Source organism: Zalophus californianus, chromosome 7 (genome assembly GCF_009762305.2).
Source record: "Zalophus californianus isolate mZalCal1 chromosome 7, mZalCal1.pri.v2, whole genome shotgun sequence".
Lineage (NCBI taxonomy): Eukaryota > Metazoa > Chordata > Mammalia > Carnivora > Otariidae > Zalophus > Zalophus californianus.
The window spans coordinates 130,548,948-130,567,146 of record NC_045601.1 but is presented as its reverse complement, the minus strand read 5'-3'; the positions used below and the strand labels follow the sequence as shown (position 1 = coordinate 130,567,146).

The following is an 18,199-nucleotide window of genomic DNA, read 5'->3' as shown; positions in this document are numbered from 1 at the left end:
GGTCAGCATTTTGTCTGTTTTGTTCATCAGAATATCTGACCCTTAGAAAAGTGCCTCGTCCACAGTAGACACTCAGTAGATGTTCACTGAATGAATAAATGAATGCTACAAAATATCCAAGTTCCTATGAAAAAAGAACATAAGATACCTTAGGGGTTCCTAAAGTGGCAACGTAGGAAGACTCACCTCCTTCACAGACACACACATTTATAGAGCAACTGAAGAATGGAGGGTTGACTAAACAGCTTCTGCACAACAAAAGAGAGACCACATAGAGAACAGCAAGAGAGAGGGAGACATGGTAATAATGAAGGAGCCCCCACCCCCCGCAGGGTGTACTGCAGTGGGGAGTACTGTACTAAGGGATGGGGAGGAGATTCCTCTGCCCTGGGACATAAAATAAAAGCTGTGGTTTTAAAGGACAACTAGAATAAAAAAAGATCTAGCCCTAGGATCCTGCCAAACAGTGGGGGAGCTACTGGAACTCACTCTGGATGAGAGGGGCTGGCGAGTGCCATGGTTTATGTTCACCCTCTACCTTGATAGCACAGAGGGAAGTAGGGTTGGGCTGCCATAGCTGACCTACCTCCACACCAGCCCCAGCCATCCCATCGAGGTGGCGCCAGTGCAGCACATACCAGGACACCCCTGGTCAGCAGTCACTACGGCCCCAACTAACTCATCAAGACACAAAACATCCCAGAACACATCAGGCCTGAACCACTTCACCTCCAGACAACTTTCCAGGGCACCCTGCACAGAGTGCCCGGAAACCTCTGTGCCCATGCCTGCTTTGGTTCCAGGGTACCCCCCTGCATGGAGCTTCCCAGGACACCCCAGCCTGCATCAACTTCAGTTTCAACCATCCTACCAGGGTGCCCTCTACTTAGGGAGCCCAGGGATGTAGAAAAAGGAACCCTCTTGCACTGTTGGTGGGAACGCAAACTGGTGTAGCCACTGTGGACAACAGTATGGGGGTTCCTCAAAAAGGTAAAAATAGAACTACCCAATGATCCAGTGTGGGTATTTACACACAAAAAATACCAAAACACTAATTCAAAGGGATACATGTACCCCTATCTGTATAGTGACATTATTTACAATACTTAAATTATGGAAGCAACCCAAGTGTCCATTGACAAATGAATGGGTAAAGGTGTGGAATATATATACACAATGGAATGTTACTGAGCCATAAACAAGAATGAAATCTTGTCATTTGCAACAACATGGGTAGAGTTAGAGAATATAATGCCAAGCAAAATAAGTCAGAGAAAGACATAAATACCGTATGATTTCACTCATATGTAGAATTTAAGAAACAAATGAACAAAGGGGAAAAAAGAGAGAGACACAAACCAAAAAACAGACCCTTAACTATAGAGAACAAACTCATGGTACCAGAGCGGAGGTAGGTGAAATAGATCAAGGGGATTAAGCATACACTTACCTTGTTGAGCACTGAGAAATGTATGGAAGTGTTGAATCACTATATTGTACACCCGAACCTAACACAGCACTCTATGTTAACTCTACTGGAATTAAAAATAAAAGTAGCAACAGAAAAAAAAATAATTCCCACATAGAAGGGAACCTCCATAAGGTTTACCTCTGTTTATATTGGGCATATATCACCAAATTATTACAGGTATAGTTATTTTATATTATCTGTCAGCAGATCTCTTATCAGAAATTTTACAGGCTGAGACAAATGGAATGATATAAAGTGCTGAAAGAAAAACATTGCCAACCATGAATACTTGATCTGGAAAAGTTGCCCTACAGAAATGAAGGAGCAATAAAGACTTTCCCAGACAAATAAAAGCTAAGGGAGTTTATCGTCACAAGATCTGCCTTATAAGAAATGCCAAAAGTAGTTCATCAAGTCAAAATGAAGGGGTGATAATTAGTAACATGAGAACACAGGAAAATATGCCACAATTATGAACACATAGTTAATATCAGAATACTATAATATGATGGTGTGTGAACCACTTAAATCTAGTATAAAGGATGAAAATATTGAAAATAATTATACATGAAATAATTTGGTAATGTATGCCCAATATAAACAGAGGCAAATTGTGACAACAAAAACATAAAATTCAGGGGAAGCAAAAGGTGTAGTTTTGTATGCAATAAAACTTGTTATCAGCTTGAAATAGACTATTTGGTATCTAAAACATTATATGTAAGCCTCATGGTAATCACAAAGCAAAACCTACCCAAAAGTAGATACACAAAAGATAAAGGAAATAAAAAACTACCACTATGAAAAATCACCAATTCACAAAAGAGAGGAAGAGATTAACAAGGGAACTACAAAACAGCCAGAAAACAATAAGATGACATTAGTAATTCCTTACCTATCAATGACTACTTTAAGTATTAGTAGACTGACCAATTTAAAAAGGGGCAGAGGATCCAAATAGACATTTTTCCAAAGAAGATATACAGATGGCCAGCAATCACATGAAAAGATGCTCAATGTCCCTTACCAGGGAAATGAAAATCAAAACCACAGTGAGATATCACCTCACACCTGTTAGATTGCCTAAAATTAAGAAGATAAGAAACAAGTGTTGGTGAGGATGTGGGAAAAAAAGGAACCCTCATGTACTGTTGGTAAGAATGTAAATTGTTATAGCCACTGTGGAGAACAGTATGGAGGTTCCTCAAAAAATTAAAAATAGAAATACCATATAGGGGCACCTGGGTGGCTCAGTTGGTTAAGCGTCTGACTTTGGCTCAGGTCATGATCTCAGGCTTCTGAGATAGAGCCCCACACTGGACTCCCCGCTCAGCGGGGAGTCTGCTTCTCCCTCTCCCCCTGCCCCCCTCCCTCTGCTCATGTTCTCTCTCTCTCTCAAATAAATAAAATTTTTCTTTAAAAAAGAAATACCATATGATCCAATAATTCCACTATTGGGGGATATTTGCCAAAGGAAAATGAACACACTAACTCAAAAAGATCTATGCACCCCTATGTTTATTGCAGCATTATTTACAACAGCCAAGATGTGGAAGCAACCTAAGTGTCCATCAATAGAAGAATGGATAAGGAAAATTATGCTCCACACACAGAGGAATATTATGCAGCTGTAAAAAAGGATGAGATCATGCCATTTGAGACAACATGGATGGACCTAGAGGGTATTAAGTGAAATAAGACAGAGAAAGACAAATACCATATGATTCCACTTACAAATGGAATCTTAAAAAAAAATGAAAAGTAGGATCAGAATTATAAATACAGAGAACAAACTGATGTGTGTTGTTGTTTTTTTTTTTTAATTTGTATTTATTCTATGCAGAATTTACTCCCGGGCCATAAGGTTTTATTTCTTCAGTTTCTTCTGGGATATCTTTTTCTTCTGTGCAACCTCCTCTTCTGGTTTAGGAACAATCTGCTCTTTTTTAGTAAGGATTTTTTTTTTTTAAAGATTTTGTTTATTTATTTGAGAGAGAGAGAATGAGAGAGAGAGAGAAAGCACATGGGGGGGGGTGGTCAGAGGGAGAAGCGGACTCCCTGCCGAGCGGGGAGCCTGATGCGGGACTCGATCCAGGGACTCCAGGATCATGACCTGAGCCGAAGGCAGTCGCTTAACCAACTGAGCCACCCAGGCGCCCAGTAAGGATCATCTTGATGAGGCAGGGAGAACTCATGTATGGGTTAATTCGACCATGAGCCCTGTACGTTCTATGCCACATCTTGGGGGCTTTGTTCACCTGGATGTGCTCAATGACCAGAGAATCTATACCTAATCCCTTCAGCTCAGCATTATTCTCTGTATTTTTAAGCATGTGCAGTAAAAATTCAGCACTCTACTTGGGCCACCAACCCTGTGTGCAGCCCCACTGTTTGGCCTGGGCACACCTATCACCTCCACCATTGTAGCAATGGAATGGCACACCCTGCTTCTGCAAAGTGACGTCTTTCAGATACCCAGCGGCTTTTTGGATCTTCAGACCCTTGGTGGTCTGGGCAGTTTCACGTGTATTCTTAAAGTGAACAAGAAGATTTGAACCTCTTGATTTGCATGATTTTGTAGGGTTTTCTGGGTTAAGCAAATAATGAACCATTCTCAGAGGTCACCTCAGACCACTTAGGGGAAGAGCGAGAACAAACTGTTGACTGCCAGAGGGGAGGCCAGTGGAGGGGGTTGGACAAAATGGTGAAGAAGAAAGGAAGACATGGGCCTCCAGTTATGGAATGAGTAAGTCGCAGGAATAAAAAGCAGAGCATAAGGAGTACAGTCCATGATATTGTAATAGCACTGTATGGTGACAGATGGTAGCTATACTTGTAGTGAACATAGTATAATATATAAACTTGTCAAATCACTAAGTTGTACGCCTAAAACTAATGTAATACCGTGTGTCAAGTATACTCAAAAATTTTTTGATTTAAAATGCAAATGGATTGAATTCTTCAATCCACAGGAATATAGTAGCTGAATGGATTAAACAAACAAAGACTTAACTATATGCTACCCACAAGAGATTTAGTTCACTTTTAAGGATGTGCACAGGCTCAAAGGAAAAAAATATTCCATGCAAATAGAAACTAAAAGAAAATAGAAGTAGCTATCATCAGACAAAATAGACTTTTGTCTATTTTACACACAAAATGTATTTTACATCAGACAAAATAGGCTTTAAGTCAAAAGTGGTAATAAGAGACTAAGAAATTATATAATGATAAAGGGATCAATTCATCAAGAGGATACAGCAACAATAAATATAAATGTACCCAACATCAGCGTACCTAAATATATTAAGGAAATACTAATGTGTGGGAAGGGATAAGTAGACAATGCAATAATAGTAGTAGACCTCAATACCACACTTTCAACAATAGATAAATCATACAGACAAAAAAATCAACATGGAAACACTGAACTTGATTTTACTTTACACCAAATAGACCTAAGAGACATAGATCATTCTGTCCAAAAGCAGAACACCAATTCTTTTCAAGCACACATGGAACACATGGTATGTTTTCTAGGATACACATGTTAGGTCACAAAACAAGTCTCAGGAAATTTAAGAAGACTGAAATCATGCCAAGGATCTTTTCTGACCACAGTGATATGAAACTAGAAATACCAGGAAGAAACTGGAAAAATCACAAATATGTGGAAATTAAGAGCACACTCCTGAACATTTGGGTCAAAGAAATCAAAAGGAAAATAAAAAAAATCTTAATATAATTGAAAATGGAGAAAATCTACAAAAAATTTGGAGTTCAGTAAAAGTAGTACTGAGAGAAATTTATAGCCATAAATGCCTACATTAAGGGAAAAAAATCCAAATAAACTACCTAATCTTACATCTTAAAACTAGAAAAAGAAGATCGAACTAAGCCTTTGCAGAAGGAAAGAAAAATCAAACCAGAAATAAATGAAATAGAGATCAGAAAAATAGAAAAATCAATGGTTTTTTTTAAAAGATAAGTTGACAACCTTTTAACTAGATTAAGGAAAGAAAGACTCAAAATCAGAAATAAGAGACATTACAACTGATACCACAAAAATACAAAGGACTGTGGGAGACTACTATGAGGAATTACGCACCAAAAACTTGGATAGTTAGAAGAAATGGGTAAATTCTTAGAAACATACCACCTACTAAGACTGAATCATGAATAGAAAATCTGAATAGACCAGTAATGAGTAAGGAATAGATCAATGAATTCTACCAAACATTTAAAGAAGAATTTATATTAATCCTTCTCAAACTTCCAAAAGTGGAATGAAAGTAAAAACTCTCAAACCATTTTATGAGGCCATCATTACTCTGATACCAAAACCAGATAAGGATACTATAAAAACAAACAAAACTACAGGACAATATGCCTGATAAATATAGATGCAAAAATTCTCAACAAAATACTAACAAATATACTCCAACAGCACATTAAAAGGATCATACACTGTGATCAAGTGGGATTTATCCCTGGGAAGCAAGGAGGTGTCAACACCCACAAATCATTAAATGCGATCATCTATGTTAATAGAAAGATAAAAATCATATGATCATTTCAATAGATGCAAAAAAAAGAGCATTTGACAAAATTCAACATCTTTTCATGAAAAGAAAGTGCTCAACAGATTGGGTATAGAGGGAATTTACCTCAACATAATGAAGACCATATATGACAGGCCCACAGCTAATGGCATATTCAATGGTGAAAGGTTGAAAGTTTTCCTCTAAGACCGGGAGCAAGACAAGGGTGCCACTTCTACTACTTTTATTTAACATAGTACTAGGAATTCTAGCCAGAGCAATAAGAAAAAAAAAAAAAGGTCATCTAAATTGGAAAGGGGAAAATAACATTGTCTCTTTGTAGATGATATGATCTCACATAGAGAAAATTCTAAGGATTCCACCAAAAAAACTGTTAAAACTAATCAATGAATTCAGTAAAGTTGAAGGATATGAAAATCAATATACATAAATCAGTTTCATGTCTATTTACTAAAAAAAAAAATCTGAAAAATAAAAAACAATCCCATTACAGTAGTATCAAAACCAATAATATACTTAGGAATAAAATTAACCAAAGAGGTGAGAGATCTATACACTAAATACTGTAAGATATTAATGAAAGAAATTGAAGACACAAAAAAATGGAAAGATAACTCATGTCCATGAGCCAGAAGAATGAGTATTAAGATGTGCCTACTACCCAAAGCCATCTATAGATTCAGTACAATCCCTATAAAATAAACTCCAAAAACATTATGGATCCACAAAAGACCCAGAATAGCAAAAGAAATTCTGCGAGAAGAACAAAGCTGGAGACAACACACATCTAGATTTCAAGCTATACTACAATGCTATAATAATCAAAACAATATGGTATTATGCAATGGAATACTATTAATAAAAAAGAATGAAATCTTGCTCTTTGCAACAACATAGGTGGATCTAGAGAGTATAATGCTAAGTGAAATAAGTCAGTCAGAAAAAGACAAACACCATATGATTTTACTCATATGCAGAATTTAAGAAACAAATGAGCAAAGGGGGGGAAAGAGAGACAAACCAAGAAACAGACTCTTAACTATAGAGAACAAACTGATGGTCACCAGAGGGGAGGTGGGGGGGATGGGTGAAATAGGTGATAGGAGGGATTAAGGAGTGCACTTGTGATAAGCACCGGGTGATGTATGAATTGCTGAATCTCTATATTGTACACCTGGAACTAATATAACACTGTATGTTAACCACACTGAAATTAAAAACAACAAAAAAACGACCAAGAGAATCAACTAATAAACTGTTAGACCTCAAAGGATTTTCAAAGTTTGACACAGAATAGCATATTTTCACTGTAGCATAATCATTTTAAAAAGAGTAATAACAAAACTATGAATATCTAGGAATTATCTAGGAGAAAACTTTCGAACTCTATAAATGACATAGCCAATGATAAAAATCAATGGACACATTCTGTACAGTGTAAGATGATTAAATATTTTATTATCTTTTTAAATTTATTTTTTTAAGTAATCTCTACACCCAACGTGGGACTCAAACTCACAACCCTGAGATCGAGTCACATGCTCTTCCAACTGAGCCAGGTAGACACCAAGATGATTAAATATTTTAAAGATATTTAAAGTTAATATCAAGTTAATCTATGTATTTAATGCAATCCCTATCAAAATTTTAGTGAACTTGGGGTGCCTGGGTGGCTCCGTCAGTTGGGCATCTGTCTTCAGCTCGGGTCATGATCCCAGGGTCCTGGGATTGAGGCTCGCATTGGGTTCCCTGCTCAGTGGAGAGCCTGCTTCTCCCTCTCCCTCTGCCTGCCGCTCTGCCTATCTGTGCTCATTCTCTATGTCTCTGTCAAATACATAAATAAAATCTAAAAAACAAAAATTTTTTTTTTAGTAAACTTAAGTAACCTGATCTATTACTCTAAAATTACATGAAATGGTCCAACAGGTCACTTTTGGATATATATCCTAGGAAATGAAATCATTATCTCTAGGAGATATCTGCACCCTCATGTTCACTGTAGCATTATTAACAATAGCCAAGACATGGAAACAATGTAAGTGTCCACTCACAGACAAAAGGACAAGGAATATGTGGTATGTATACACTATGGGATATTATTCAGCCATTAAAAGATGGAAATCCTGGCATGTGTGACAACATGGATGGACCTGAAGGCACTATGCTAAGTCAGACAGAGAAAGACAAACATTATATGATTTCTATCACTACATGATGAGATATATGAAATCTAAAAACTGAACTCCCAGAAAGATAAATTGTGGGTTTCTAATAGTAGGCGAGGGGGGGAGTAATGGGTGAAAGTGGTCAAAGTGTATGTATTTCATGTTATAAGATGAGTAAGTTTTGGGAATGTAATGTATAGCATGATGACTAATAGTTAACAATACTATACTGTATATTTGAAAGTAGCTAAAAGAGTAGATCTTAAAAATTCTCACTAAAAAGTATTTTAATATTGTAACTATGTGAAGTGACATATGTATGGACTTTATTGTGGTAATCCTTTTGAAATACATGCATACATCATATTGTACACCTTAAACTTATTCAATGTTATTTGTCAATTAAAGCTCAATAAAGCTAGAAAATAAAATTTATATAAGTATCAAATTTCCTTGAACAACTATGTCAGCCTTAAAGAAGAGTAAAGAGAGGGACGCCTGGGTGGCTCAGCTGGTTAAGAATCCGGCTCTTGATTTCAGCTCAGGTCATGGTCTCAGGGTCCTGGAATTGAACCCCACATCGGGCTCTGTGCTCAGTGGGAAGTCTGCTTAAGGATTCTCCCTCCCTCTCCCTCTGCCCCCACTTCTAAATAAATCTTAAAAAAAAAAAAAAGAAGAGAATCAACTTTTCCTGTTAGATATCAAGACCTGCTATGAAATTCCAGTAATAAAAAAAGATAGTATAAGAATCCAGACAAACGGACCCACAAAATGCTAAAGATAAGCCAGAGATTCACCCACATTTATATAGGAACTTAATATTTGACAAAGAAGGCATTTTGATGCAAGGGCGATGATAAAAATTATTTAGAGATAATACAGTAAACATAAAATGAAAAACTTATACCATGCAAATGCTTAACAAAAGAAATAAACTTCAAGACAAAAACATTACTGGAGATAAAGGGAGTCACTTTATAATGATAAAAGTTTCAATATTTCTTTTTTTTTTTTAATTTTTATTTATTTGACAGAGAGAGACACAGCAAGAGAGGGAACACAAGCAGGGGGAGTGGGAGAGGGAGAAGCAGGCTTCCCGCGGAGCAGGGAGCCCAATGCGGGGCTCGATCCCAGGACCCTGGGATCATGACCTGAGCCGAAGGCAGACGCTTAACGACTGAGCCACCCAGGTGCCCCAAAAGTTTCAATATTTCATATGGATATACTATTTTACATTTATAAGCACATAAATATATTATTTTATTTAATGCAAAATTGAACAGAACCAGAAATAGAAGTTGGTAAGCCCACAATCATAATGAGAGGTTTTAACATACTACTCTCAACAATTGGCAGAACAATTAGACTGAAAAAAATTAATATAAAATATTTGAAGAACATAATTAAGAAAAGTGACTTAATGGATGTATATTTATATAGATGTTACAGTGATTGTGGATTATACTCTTTTAACCACAAGATAACCTTTAAAAAAAATTGACATATACTGGGTCAGAAAGTACATCTCAAAATTTCAAAGGTTTAAGTTATACAGACTATGTTCTCTAGCCACAGTGCAATCAAACTAGAAAACAGTAACAGAATCATAGCTTTAAAAAATCCCTTACTATTGAGAAATAATCTGTGGGTCAAAGAAATGAAAACAAAAAATAGAAAATATTTTAAAGTGATGATATATATTACAACATGTGGCACTCACCTCTAGCAGTACTTAGAAATGCACCGCATTAAATGTATATATTATGGGAAACAAAAGATAAATAATTTAGAATTCATTAAAATTAAAAACTAAAAACTTTATCCAAAAAGCAGCTGTAAAGACCTACAGTGAGAGCATCAAACAGAGAAGTGCAAACCACACGGTGGAAGGAGACATTTTCAAGTCCTGAACATATGAAGAGTTCCTAGGAACTGATACCAAAGGACAATCCTCCAAACAAATGGGCAAGACATTTTAGACACTACACAAAAGAGGAAATTCAAATGGCTAACATATAAAAATGATGCTTAACCTTAATCAGGGATATTCAATCAAACTAAAACTTCAATTTGTACACACATACACACACACACACACACACACACACACACACAGAGGAATTTTAAATTCCCAAGTGCTGGAGAATGTGAAGCAACAGACCTCTTTTCTGGTGGGAAAGTAAATTGATACAACCAGTTTGGAAAAACAGTTCGGCACATTTAAAACTGGTAAGGATATATAAACTCTGTGGCTGTTCTATTCCTAAAAATATACCTAGAGAATATTTTGCAAATATGTATCAGGAGAAATGTACATAACTCGGCATAGTGGCATTATCTATAACAACCAAAACTGCTAGCAATCCAAATATCCCACAGCACTAGAACAGATAAATATAGTCCGTTCATATCACTGAATGTTATGCTGTGATGAAAATAAATATACTTCACCTACATCCATCAGCATAGATTTTACATATGATTTTGAGCAGAAGCAGGCCACACATTTTTTATACAGTATGATGTCATTTGTTTGCATTGTACACAAGATAAAACTAAACTACATATTATTTAGGGATGCATACAAAGAAAGCATTATAAAGAAAAGCAACAGGAAGCTTTTCATGCAAGTCAGGACTGTCATTATCTCTCTCCGAGATGGAGGGAAGTAACAGGGTTATGACCCAGTGTGGAAAGATTCTAGGTCAGTGACAGTATCCCAGTTCTCAGACTGGGTTGTAGTTACATAGGTGTTCACCTTATAACTGTTCTTTAAACTGTACACATATTTGACATTCTCTTCTGAAGGTATGATATTTTTCACAATGCAAAAGTGAAAAAAATAAAAACAGTGGAATCAAACACCAAATTACGGTTAATGGGTCCCTGTGAAGGGGGAAGTGGGGCAGGGATGAATTTAGGGTAGAACCTACCAAGATTCTGAAATAGCAATGTTTATTTTCTTAACCCGGGTGTTGGTCCACAGATGTTTGTTGTGTTGATATCCTAAATAGGCTGCACATAATATACAGCTATTTGAATCTTCCTGATATTTCATTTAAGATGTTAAGAGAAAACAAGCAGTTCAAGAACATCCTAAAGAGTGGCTAGGTGCTCTACTAAATCACAATCCTGTGAACGGGCTCGAAAACCTTTTTATCACAGTTACCATAAGAAAACGAATTGGGAAGTTTCAATACTTGGCCACACCATTTTTTTTTAGAACATTGCTTTATAAACTGCAAGGGACCTACTTACTCAGGGATAGAAAGAGCCCCTGGACCAGATCCTTAGGAAAGTGCCCCCACTGAGCCCTCCTTTGAGGCCAAAGAGGAAGCAGCGAGTCCCAGGCTATACGTTTCTTGAAACAAGACACTCTTGTTCCTGAGTGAAGCCCCATGTCCCTCCCCTTGACCCTCATGCACTTTTGTCATTTTTTTTTTTTTTATTCATTTGAGACACAGAGATAGAGAGAGAGCGAGCAAGCATGAGCAGGGGGAGGGGGAGAGGCAGAGGGAGAGGGAGAGGAAGAAGCAGGCTCCCCGCCGAGCCAGGAGCCCGATGTAGGGCTCGATCCCAGGACCCCGGGACCACGACCCGAGCCGAAGGCAGACGCTCAACCATCTGAGCCACCCAGGCGCCCTGACCTCATGCACTTTTGGTAAGCAGATCCCACTGCTCTCTCCAACACCTGGTGTCACTCTGTAAAGTGATTTTTTTTTATCTGCTGTGATTAGAGTAACAGTCCAGCCTGCCAGAATCCAATCAATTTACTTTATTCTGCAGAGTTTAGTACTCTCTCACCTCCGTCTTCCAAATTTTGCAGTTTATGTTTGAAGCTAGTACTTTTCATCAAGGACTCTTGGTCTACAGCCTCAAAGAAAAAAAGCCATAAATATATGTTAAAATAACAAACAAATGGTGCTACATAATCCCTTAAGAAGAAATAAGTACATGATGCAAATATAACATTAACTCTGGAAAACCAGATGAATAACCAACAATAAATAGTACCTTCGATACATTTTCCTTAGATATATTTTCTTCAACTTCTGAATGCTCCAAGGATGACAGATCGCTCGGTGGGTGGGGACTTTGAGGTTCTGAGTGTTAGAACAGTTTCCAGGGAATCAACATGCTAAGAAGCAACTTCGGGTGATAACATTTCACTAGCACATTAAATCTTATCAAAAAAAAAAGATATTAAAAATAAACCCCTTTGGATCTTTCAGGGCATGTATGGTTACTAGGTTTGTATATCTGTGGATAAAATGAAGAACCTCAACTAAATCAGTACCTTTCATAGCTGCCCATCTGGCCCCCAATACACAGGCAAATCTCCTACTACCTCAAGCTTGTGACCCTTCTCTTTCTTTTCTCTTCTAGTTCTACTAACTTATATCCTCTTACTCTCTAATGCAATATTTTTTCTCTCTCTTTTCCTTACTCCTTTTCTCCCAGGGCAGCCAAGCTAAGAAGTTGTCAGTTACCTGCTTACTGACGGCTATCGTTTGCCTGGCAATGTGCTAAAGCTGCAGAATGATAAAAGTGAACAAACCAAAATCCCTAGCCTTACAAAAGATATGCATAGTTTTAATAAAATACAAATAGAGGTTAAGATACACCTAACAAGACAAGGGTTGGCAAACTCTGGCCCCTCAAGTCAAATCCAGTCCACCGCTTGGTTTTATAAATAAAGTTTTACGGAAACACAGCCATGCACGTTGGTTTACATCTGGTCTGTGGCTGGTTTGGAGCTACAACTGCAGAGTTGCCAAAAAGCAAAAAAAAATAAATAAATAAAAATAAAAAAATAAACTTACCGTCTGGTGCTTTACAGAAAAAGTTTACCAATCCTTGCTATAAGTCATCATTTGAGTCTTCTTGCTTCTTTAAAAGTGCAAGAGGACAAGCTAATCTCAAATGTTAATGCAAAATTAAGACACAATGTCCTCTATCTTTTGCTAAAGAGGACAGTAAAGAGCATATATTCACACTTTCTTCGACAGATATTAAAAGAAAAAAATTGTTTAGTTCAAACTACTTTTCCTAAAATATATTTTTTGTCTATGTAAGTCAAGAGAAAATCAGGTACCTGTTTTCTGGGCAGAATCTTCCACAGTTAAAAAGTCAGAACTACCCTGAAGTTTTGTTCCAGAAATTTTTGAAGGTGTGGAATTATTCTGCCTGGAGGTATCTTTCCATAATGGTGTTAGAAGTTTAGCCTAAAATATAGTATTTTTTAAGAGTGTTAACATTCATAACCATTCAAAGTGTTTTCAAAAAATTCCAATACATTTCTAATGTCCTTTAAAAGTGGTTTAAGTATTGGATTTGCTCCATTTGAAAACAAACACTAAGACCATGAGATCCTACAGTTGAGAGCACACTAAGTCATATATCAATTCATAATTCTAACTCAAAAATAACTCTAAATTAAAGTTCTCAAAGCAGGGCCCCCACACCAGAACAGAGCATCAGCAACACCCGGACACTTGATGGAAATACAAATTTATCCAGGAACTATGGGGACAAAACCTGCATTTAAACAAACCACACTGTTCATTCTGATGATCACTACAGTTTAAGAATCACTGCTCTAAATCAGGAATCCGCAAACTACAGCTCACTGGACTTCTTATAAATAAAATTTTATTGGAATGCAACAAACCCATTCACTTAGGTATTGTCCATGGCTCCTTTCATGCTACGGTGGAAGAGCTGAATAGTCCCCACAGAAAATATTTATGATCTCATATGTCCAAAATATTTACAACATTTACTATCTGACCCTTTACAGAACATGTTTGCTGAGTCCTGCCCGAAATTATTCTCTTACATGCCAACACAGAGGAGTGAATTTTGAATGCTAATATTTGTACAAAGTCAGCAATGCCCTCACTGAAATAGCGACGGACTTCCTGCCAGTTGCATAGCTTAAATTTATGGATGCTCAGAGCTTTGATGTTTCTTTGGTGCTTACTTAAACAAAAGCTGTGTTTACTTTAAATTTGTCTTTTGGCCTATTTTTTTAAATTTTTTTAATTAACATATAATGTATTATTTGTTTCAGGGGTACAGGTCTGTGATTCATCAGTCTTGCACAATTCACAGCACTCACCATAGCACATACCCTCCCCAGTGTCCGTCACCCAGCCACCCCATCCCTCCCACCCCACCCCCACTCCAGCAACCCTCAGTTTGTGTCCTGAGATTAAGAGTCTCTCAGGGTTTGTCTCCCTCTCTGGTTTCATCTTGTTTCATTTTTCCCCTCCCTTCCCCTATGATCCTCTGTCTTGTTTCTCAAATTCCTCCTAACAGTGAGATCATATAGTAGTTGTCTTTCTCTGATTGACTTATTTTGCTTAGCATAATACCCTCTAGTTCCAACCACATCATTGCAAATGGCAAGATTTCATTTTTTGATGGTTGCATAATATTCCATTGTATATATATTCTAACTGATATCTCATATTGGTTTGAAGTATTCAACATATATTTAGGTTCTTACTCTGGCTCACAGGTTTAAACTATGAACTTTGTCAGTACAGAATATGACAGCCCCTTAGATTCACAGAGAGCAGCTGTTAGAAGGGAACAGGTGGGGAGAGACAACTGTGATTGGAGTTCTAACCACAATATATTTCTGCATGGGGTGGGGGCAGGGTGCTGTTGATGCCATCAGAATCCCAGCAACCACCCCCTTAGAAAACACATGGACTTGGCACTGTATCTGCAGTCTTTATGAATCTCATTTGACAAGAAACAAAAACCAACTGTTGAGAGGGGTGATTCAGCTATTAAGAGGAAAATGTGGCTTTGAATTTGTCTGGACAACACCAGTGTTCATATTTTTAGCTATGTTGCTTTAGACAAGGAAAACCAAAACGAATTAAGAAACTCTGAGGATTTATTCAATATTCATATAAGCCTGAAGTCGTTTCAACCACTTACAAAATAAAGATTTAAATGTTTAAATCATTAAAAACTTTAGAAGTAACATGTCAGCAAACTGAAAACTAAGGGAAGAATTAAACCAAGAAGTTCATTTTAAAATGTAAATTGAAAGAGCAGATATTTACAGGAATATAGCCCAGATTTTAGCATCATCCATAATAAACATCTTGCAACAAATCTGGGAACAATGAAGAAAGATCCTAAGTCTTCTTTACCCAAGATTTAAACTAAACTTTTACAAGTCCTTGCAGTTTCTATTGACAGTGATTTACGTACCAACAAAGTGGTTTGTTATCCTCATAATCCTGAAAGGAGGTTTTTTTTGTTTTTTGTTTTTTTTTGAGAAATAAATGAAATTTAACCCTAAACAGATTGACCTGTTTCACGCTCATGCTAATGGCCACACGGCAGCCCAGATAAATTTACTTACTTGGTCTTTCTCATGGTCACTGCCACTGCTGGGAGGGGAAAATGGCAAAACTAAAAGAAAAAGAAGTGTACAATGGATAAGTTTGCTTATGAGCAATAACAACAACAAAAAACCCAGCTCATTTCCCCCTTTCCCGAGTATTCCTGTCCATGCTAGAAGCCATTCCCAAATCCTGAAGCTTGCTCAAACGCCTAGCTCTTAAGATCCCTTTCTAATTATCTACCTTGTTCCTGAGCTCCTACCACCAGTGTGAATTCTCTGCTCTAGACCCTGCCTCTGATGCTCTCCTCATGTCAATTTGTCCTTGAACTTTTACCTAATTTAGAATGCTTCCCCTTCTGCACACCTCTTAGAGCATACTATTCTTTCCCAAGGCTTGGCTCAAATCCTACCCGCCTCTTCCTGGAAGCTTTTCCTAATGATTCCAGCTCATGTTAGATTCTTATCTGAACTCCTAACTCCATTTATCTATAGCTCATATTTAACAATTATTGGTCAATTCCATATTCTTTTGCACTGTTTCATGTATGTACATTTTGTCTTTCTAATGTAACTGTAGCAGGGAAGGGGGATCGCATAATCACTTTTTCTTTGGTACCCTCCTTCCACCACATAACTGAAAAATTATTTGAAAAATGACTTGAAAGAAGACATGTACCAAACTTACCTCTTAGGCTCTTTCTGATTCTTGTCTTTTTTCTACTAGAATATGGTTTTAGGGATTTCTTTTTTTGGTGACTGGTCCAAGATAGTTCACTGGTACTACTACTTGAATCTTGATTACTCTCTGAGAATAGGTGTTTCCTGTAATTAGACTTTTATGAACATGGATGATAAATGAGTGCTATTAAAAAGGTGCTATTTCCCTTTATGTACAATTAAACATACCACTACAAAGTTAGACAAAAGAGAAGTACCTCCTTCTAGAAGACTGGGATCTCATATAATAAAAAGGCACAGTGGTAAGGAGAGGGAAGGAAAAAGAAGAAACAGATTTCATTAGTCAATTCTCAACCAAGCTGCTATTGTAAAGGATGACAGGGAAAAAAAAAAAATCCTCTCTCATCAATTAGTTTCAACTGAAAGGATCATACATAGGTAATTCTTCAAAAGCTGATGCACCTGCATATCATGCTAACACTATACCTTCAAAATATTAACCAAAATGACAAAAGAATTTATAAAAATAATTTTTGCAATGACAAGCTTGTCTACATTTTAAGGAAACTAAAATAAAACAAGGGGGTCATTTCTATTTAAACCTGAAGTATTTTGAAATTAAGACTAGACTGTCAAGGTAAATTTAATCTCTTCAATGATTTAACTGGCTTTGTGTATTTTTTAAGTCTTTTTCTGTTTTTGGATTAGTTTTTGTAAATGCTGTGACAAAGAATATTTATGCTTAATTTTAACGTGGAATTTGTTTTTATTTTAACAAAAAGAATACTCTAGTTGAACTCTGATTTGCCCCTCCAGGGGGCCCAGTCCTAAATCACCAGTGCCTCAATAGAAACTGTACCATTCAGCTGGTAACAGCTCATTCTTGCTTTAAGGCAGGGAGGATTCTTACAAATCCAAACATATTAAGTGGTGACGTAGCTCAAATAGTCTTCTCAAATATGAAATGCATCAGCTGGAAGAGACACCCTGTGCCTGGGATAGCAAAATGCAGAGCCATCTCCAAGGCCATCACTACATCAGGATGAAACCAGGCACCACCCTTGTTTATGATGGCATGACCCACAACTTTTAAGGTGGGTGAGGGTGAGTGATCTATTTTTGAAATGAATTGATTGTTGAAGACCCAATTATTCCTACTGTAAAATGTTTAGCAGTTCAACATTTTCTAGAGAAGGTCACTTTTAAAAGGAATCTTACAAGTGAGGCCTATTTGCAATTTATACTTATGGGGGAATAGCTTGGCGGGGGGGCCCCCACATTTGTTCCACAGTTCAGCCCAGAGTCTTATAAAGAGCAAACATTACTTCATTTCATGCACACAATTAAAAAAAAAAAAACCACGCAACAAGGCTTTGCCAGTTTCTTTGGTTTATATAAAAAGGTGTTGAAAGTTAATTACAAAACAAAAATCTAGACCAGTGGCTCTTAAATTTGGCTACATATTAGAATCATCAGAGGGGGCTTTAAAAAGAATCCCTGTGTCTTGAGCATTACCCCAGATCAATTAAGTTAGAATCTTTGGGGGGAAGGGATCCAGTCTTCAGTAGTCTCATCAACTTTCCTGGTGGGATTCCAACTCAAGCCTAAGCAGCAGAGAGTGAGAGCCATCGCTAAAAGCAAGCCAGATCTCAATTTTTTTTTTTTTTTTAAGATTTTTTTTTATTTATCTGAGAGGGAGGGAGAGAGAGAGAGAACGCTCGTGCACACGCAAAACAGCACCAGCAGCGGGAGCAGCAGAGGGAGAGGGAGAAGCCTACTTCCTGCTGAGCAGGGAGCCTGATGTGGGACTCTATCCCAGAACTCTGGGATCATGACCTGAGCAGAAGGCAGACACTTAATGACTGAGCCACCCAGGCGCCCTGAAAAGAATTTCTTTTCAACTCATTAACATTTCTGGTTCTATTCAGGATAAATTTCAGGTAACGGAGGATCT

General features: G+C 37.2%; 1 protein-coding gene across 1 annotated transcript in view; it reads right to left on the bottom strand.

Annotated features, from left to right (window-relative positions):
- SYCP2L (synaptonemal complex protein 2 like) overlaps positions 1–18,199 on the bottom strand; it is a 112,661-nt gene that overhangs the window by 22,208 nt on the left and 72,254 nt on the right. The window contains exons 18-22 of the mRNA XM_027604104.1: positions 16,253–16,400; positions 15,586–15,635; positions 13,294–13,423; positions 12,213–12,301; positions 12,003–12,072 (exon numbers count right to left, since the gene is read on the bottom strand). Of these exons, the coding sequence (XP_027459905.1) occupies positions 12,003–12,072; positions 12,213–12,301; positions 13,294–13,423; positions 15,586–15,635; positions 16,253–16,400 (487 nt within the window). The remainder of the gene's footprint in view (positions 1–12,002; positions 12,073–12,212; positions 12,302–13,293; positions 13,424–15,585; positions 15,636–16,252; positions 16,401–18,199) is intronic.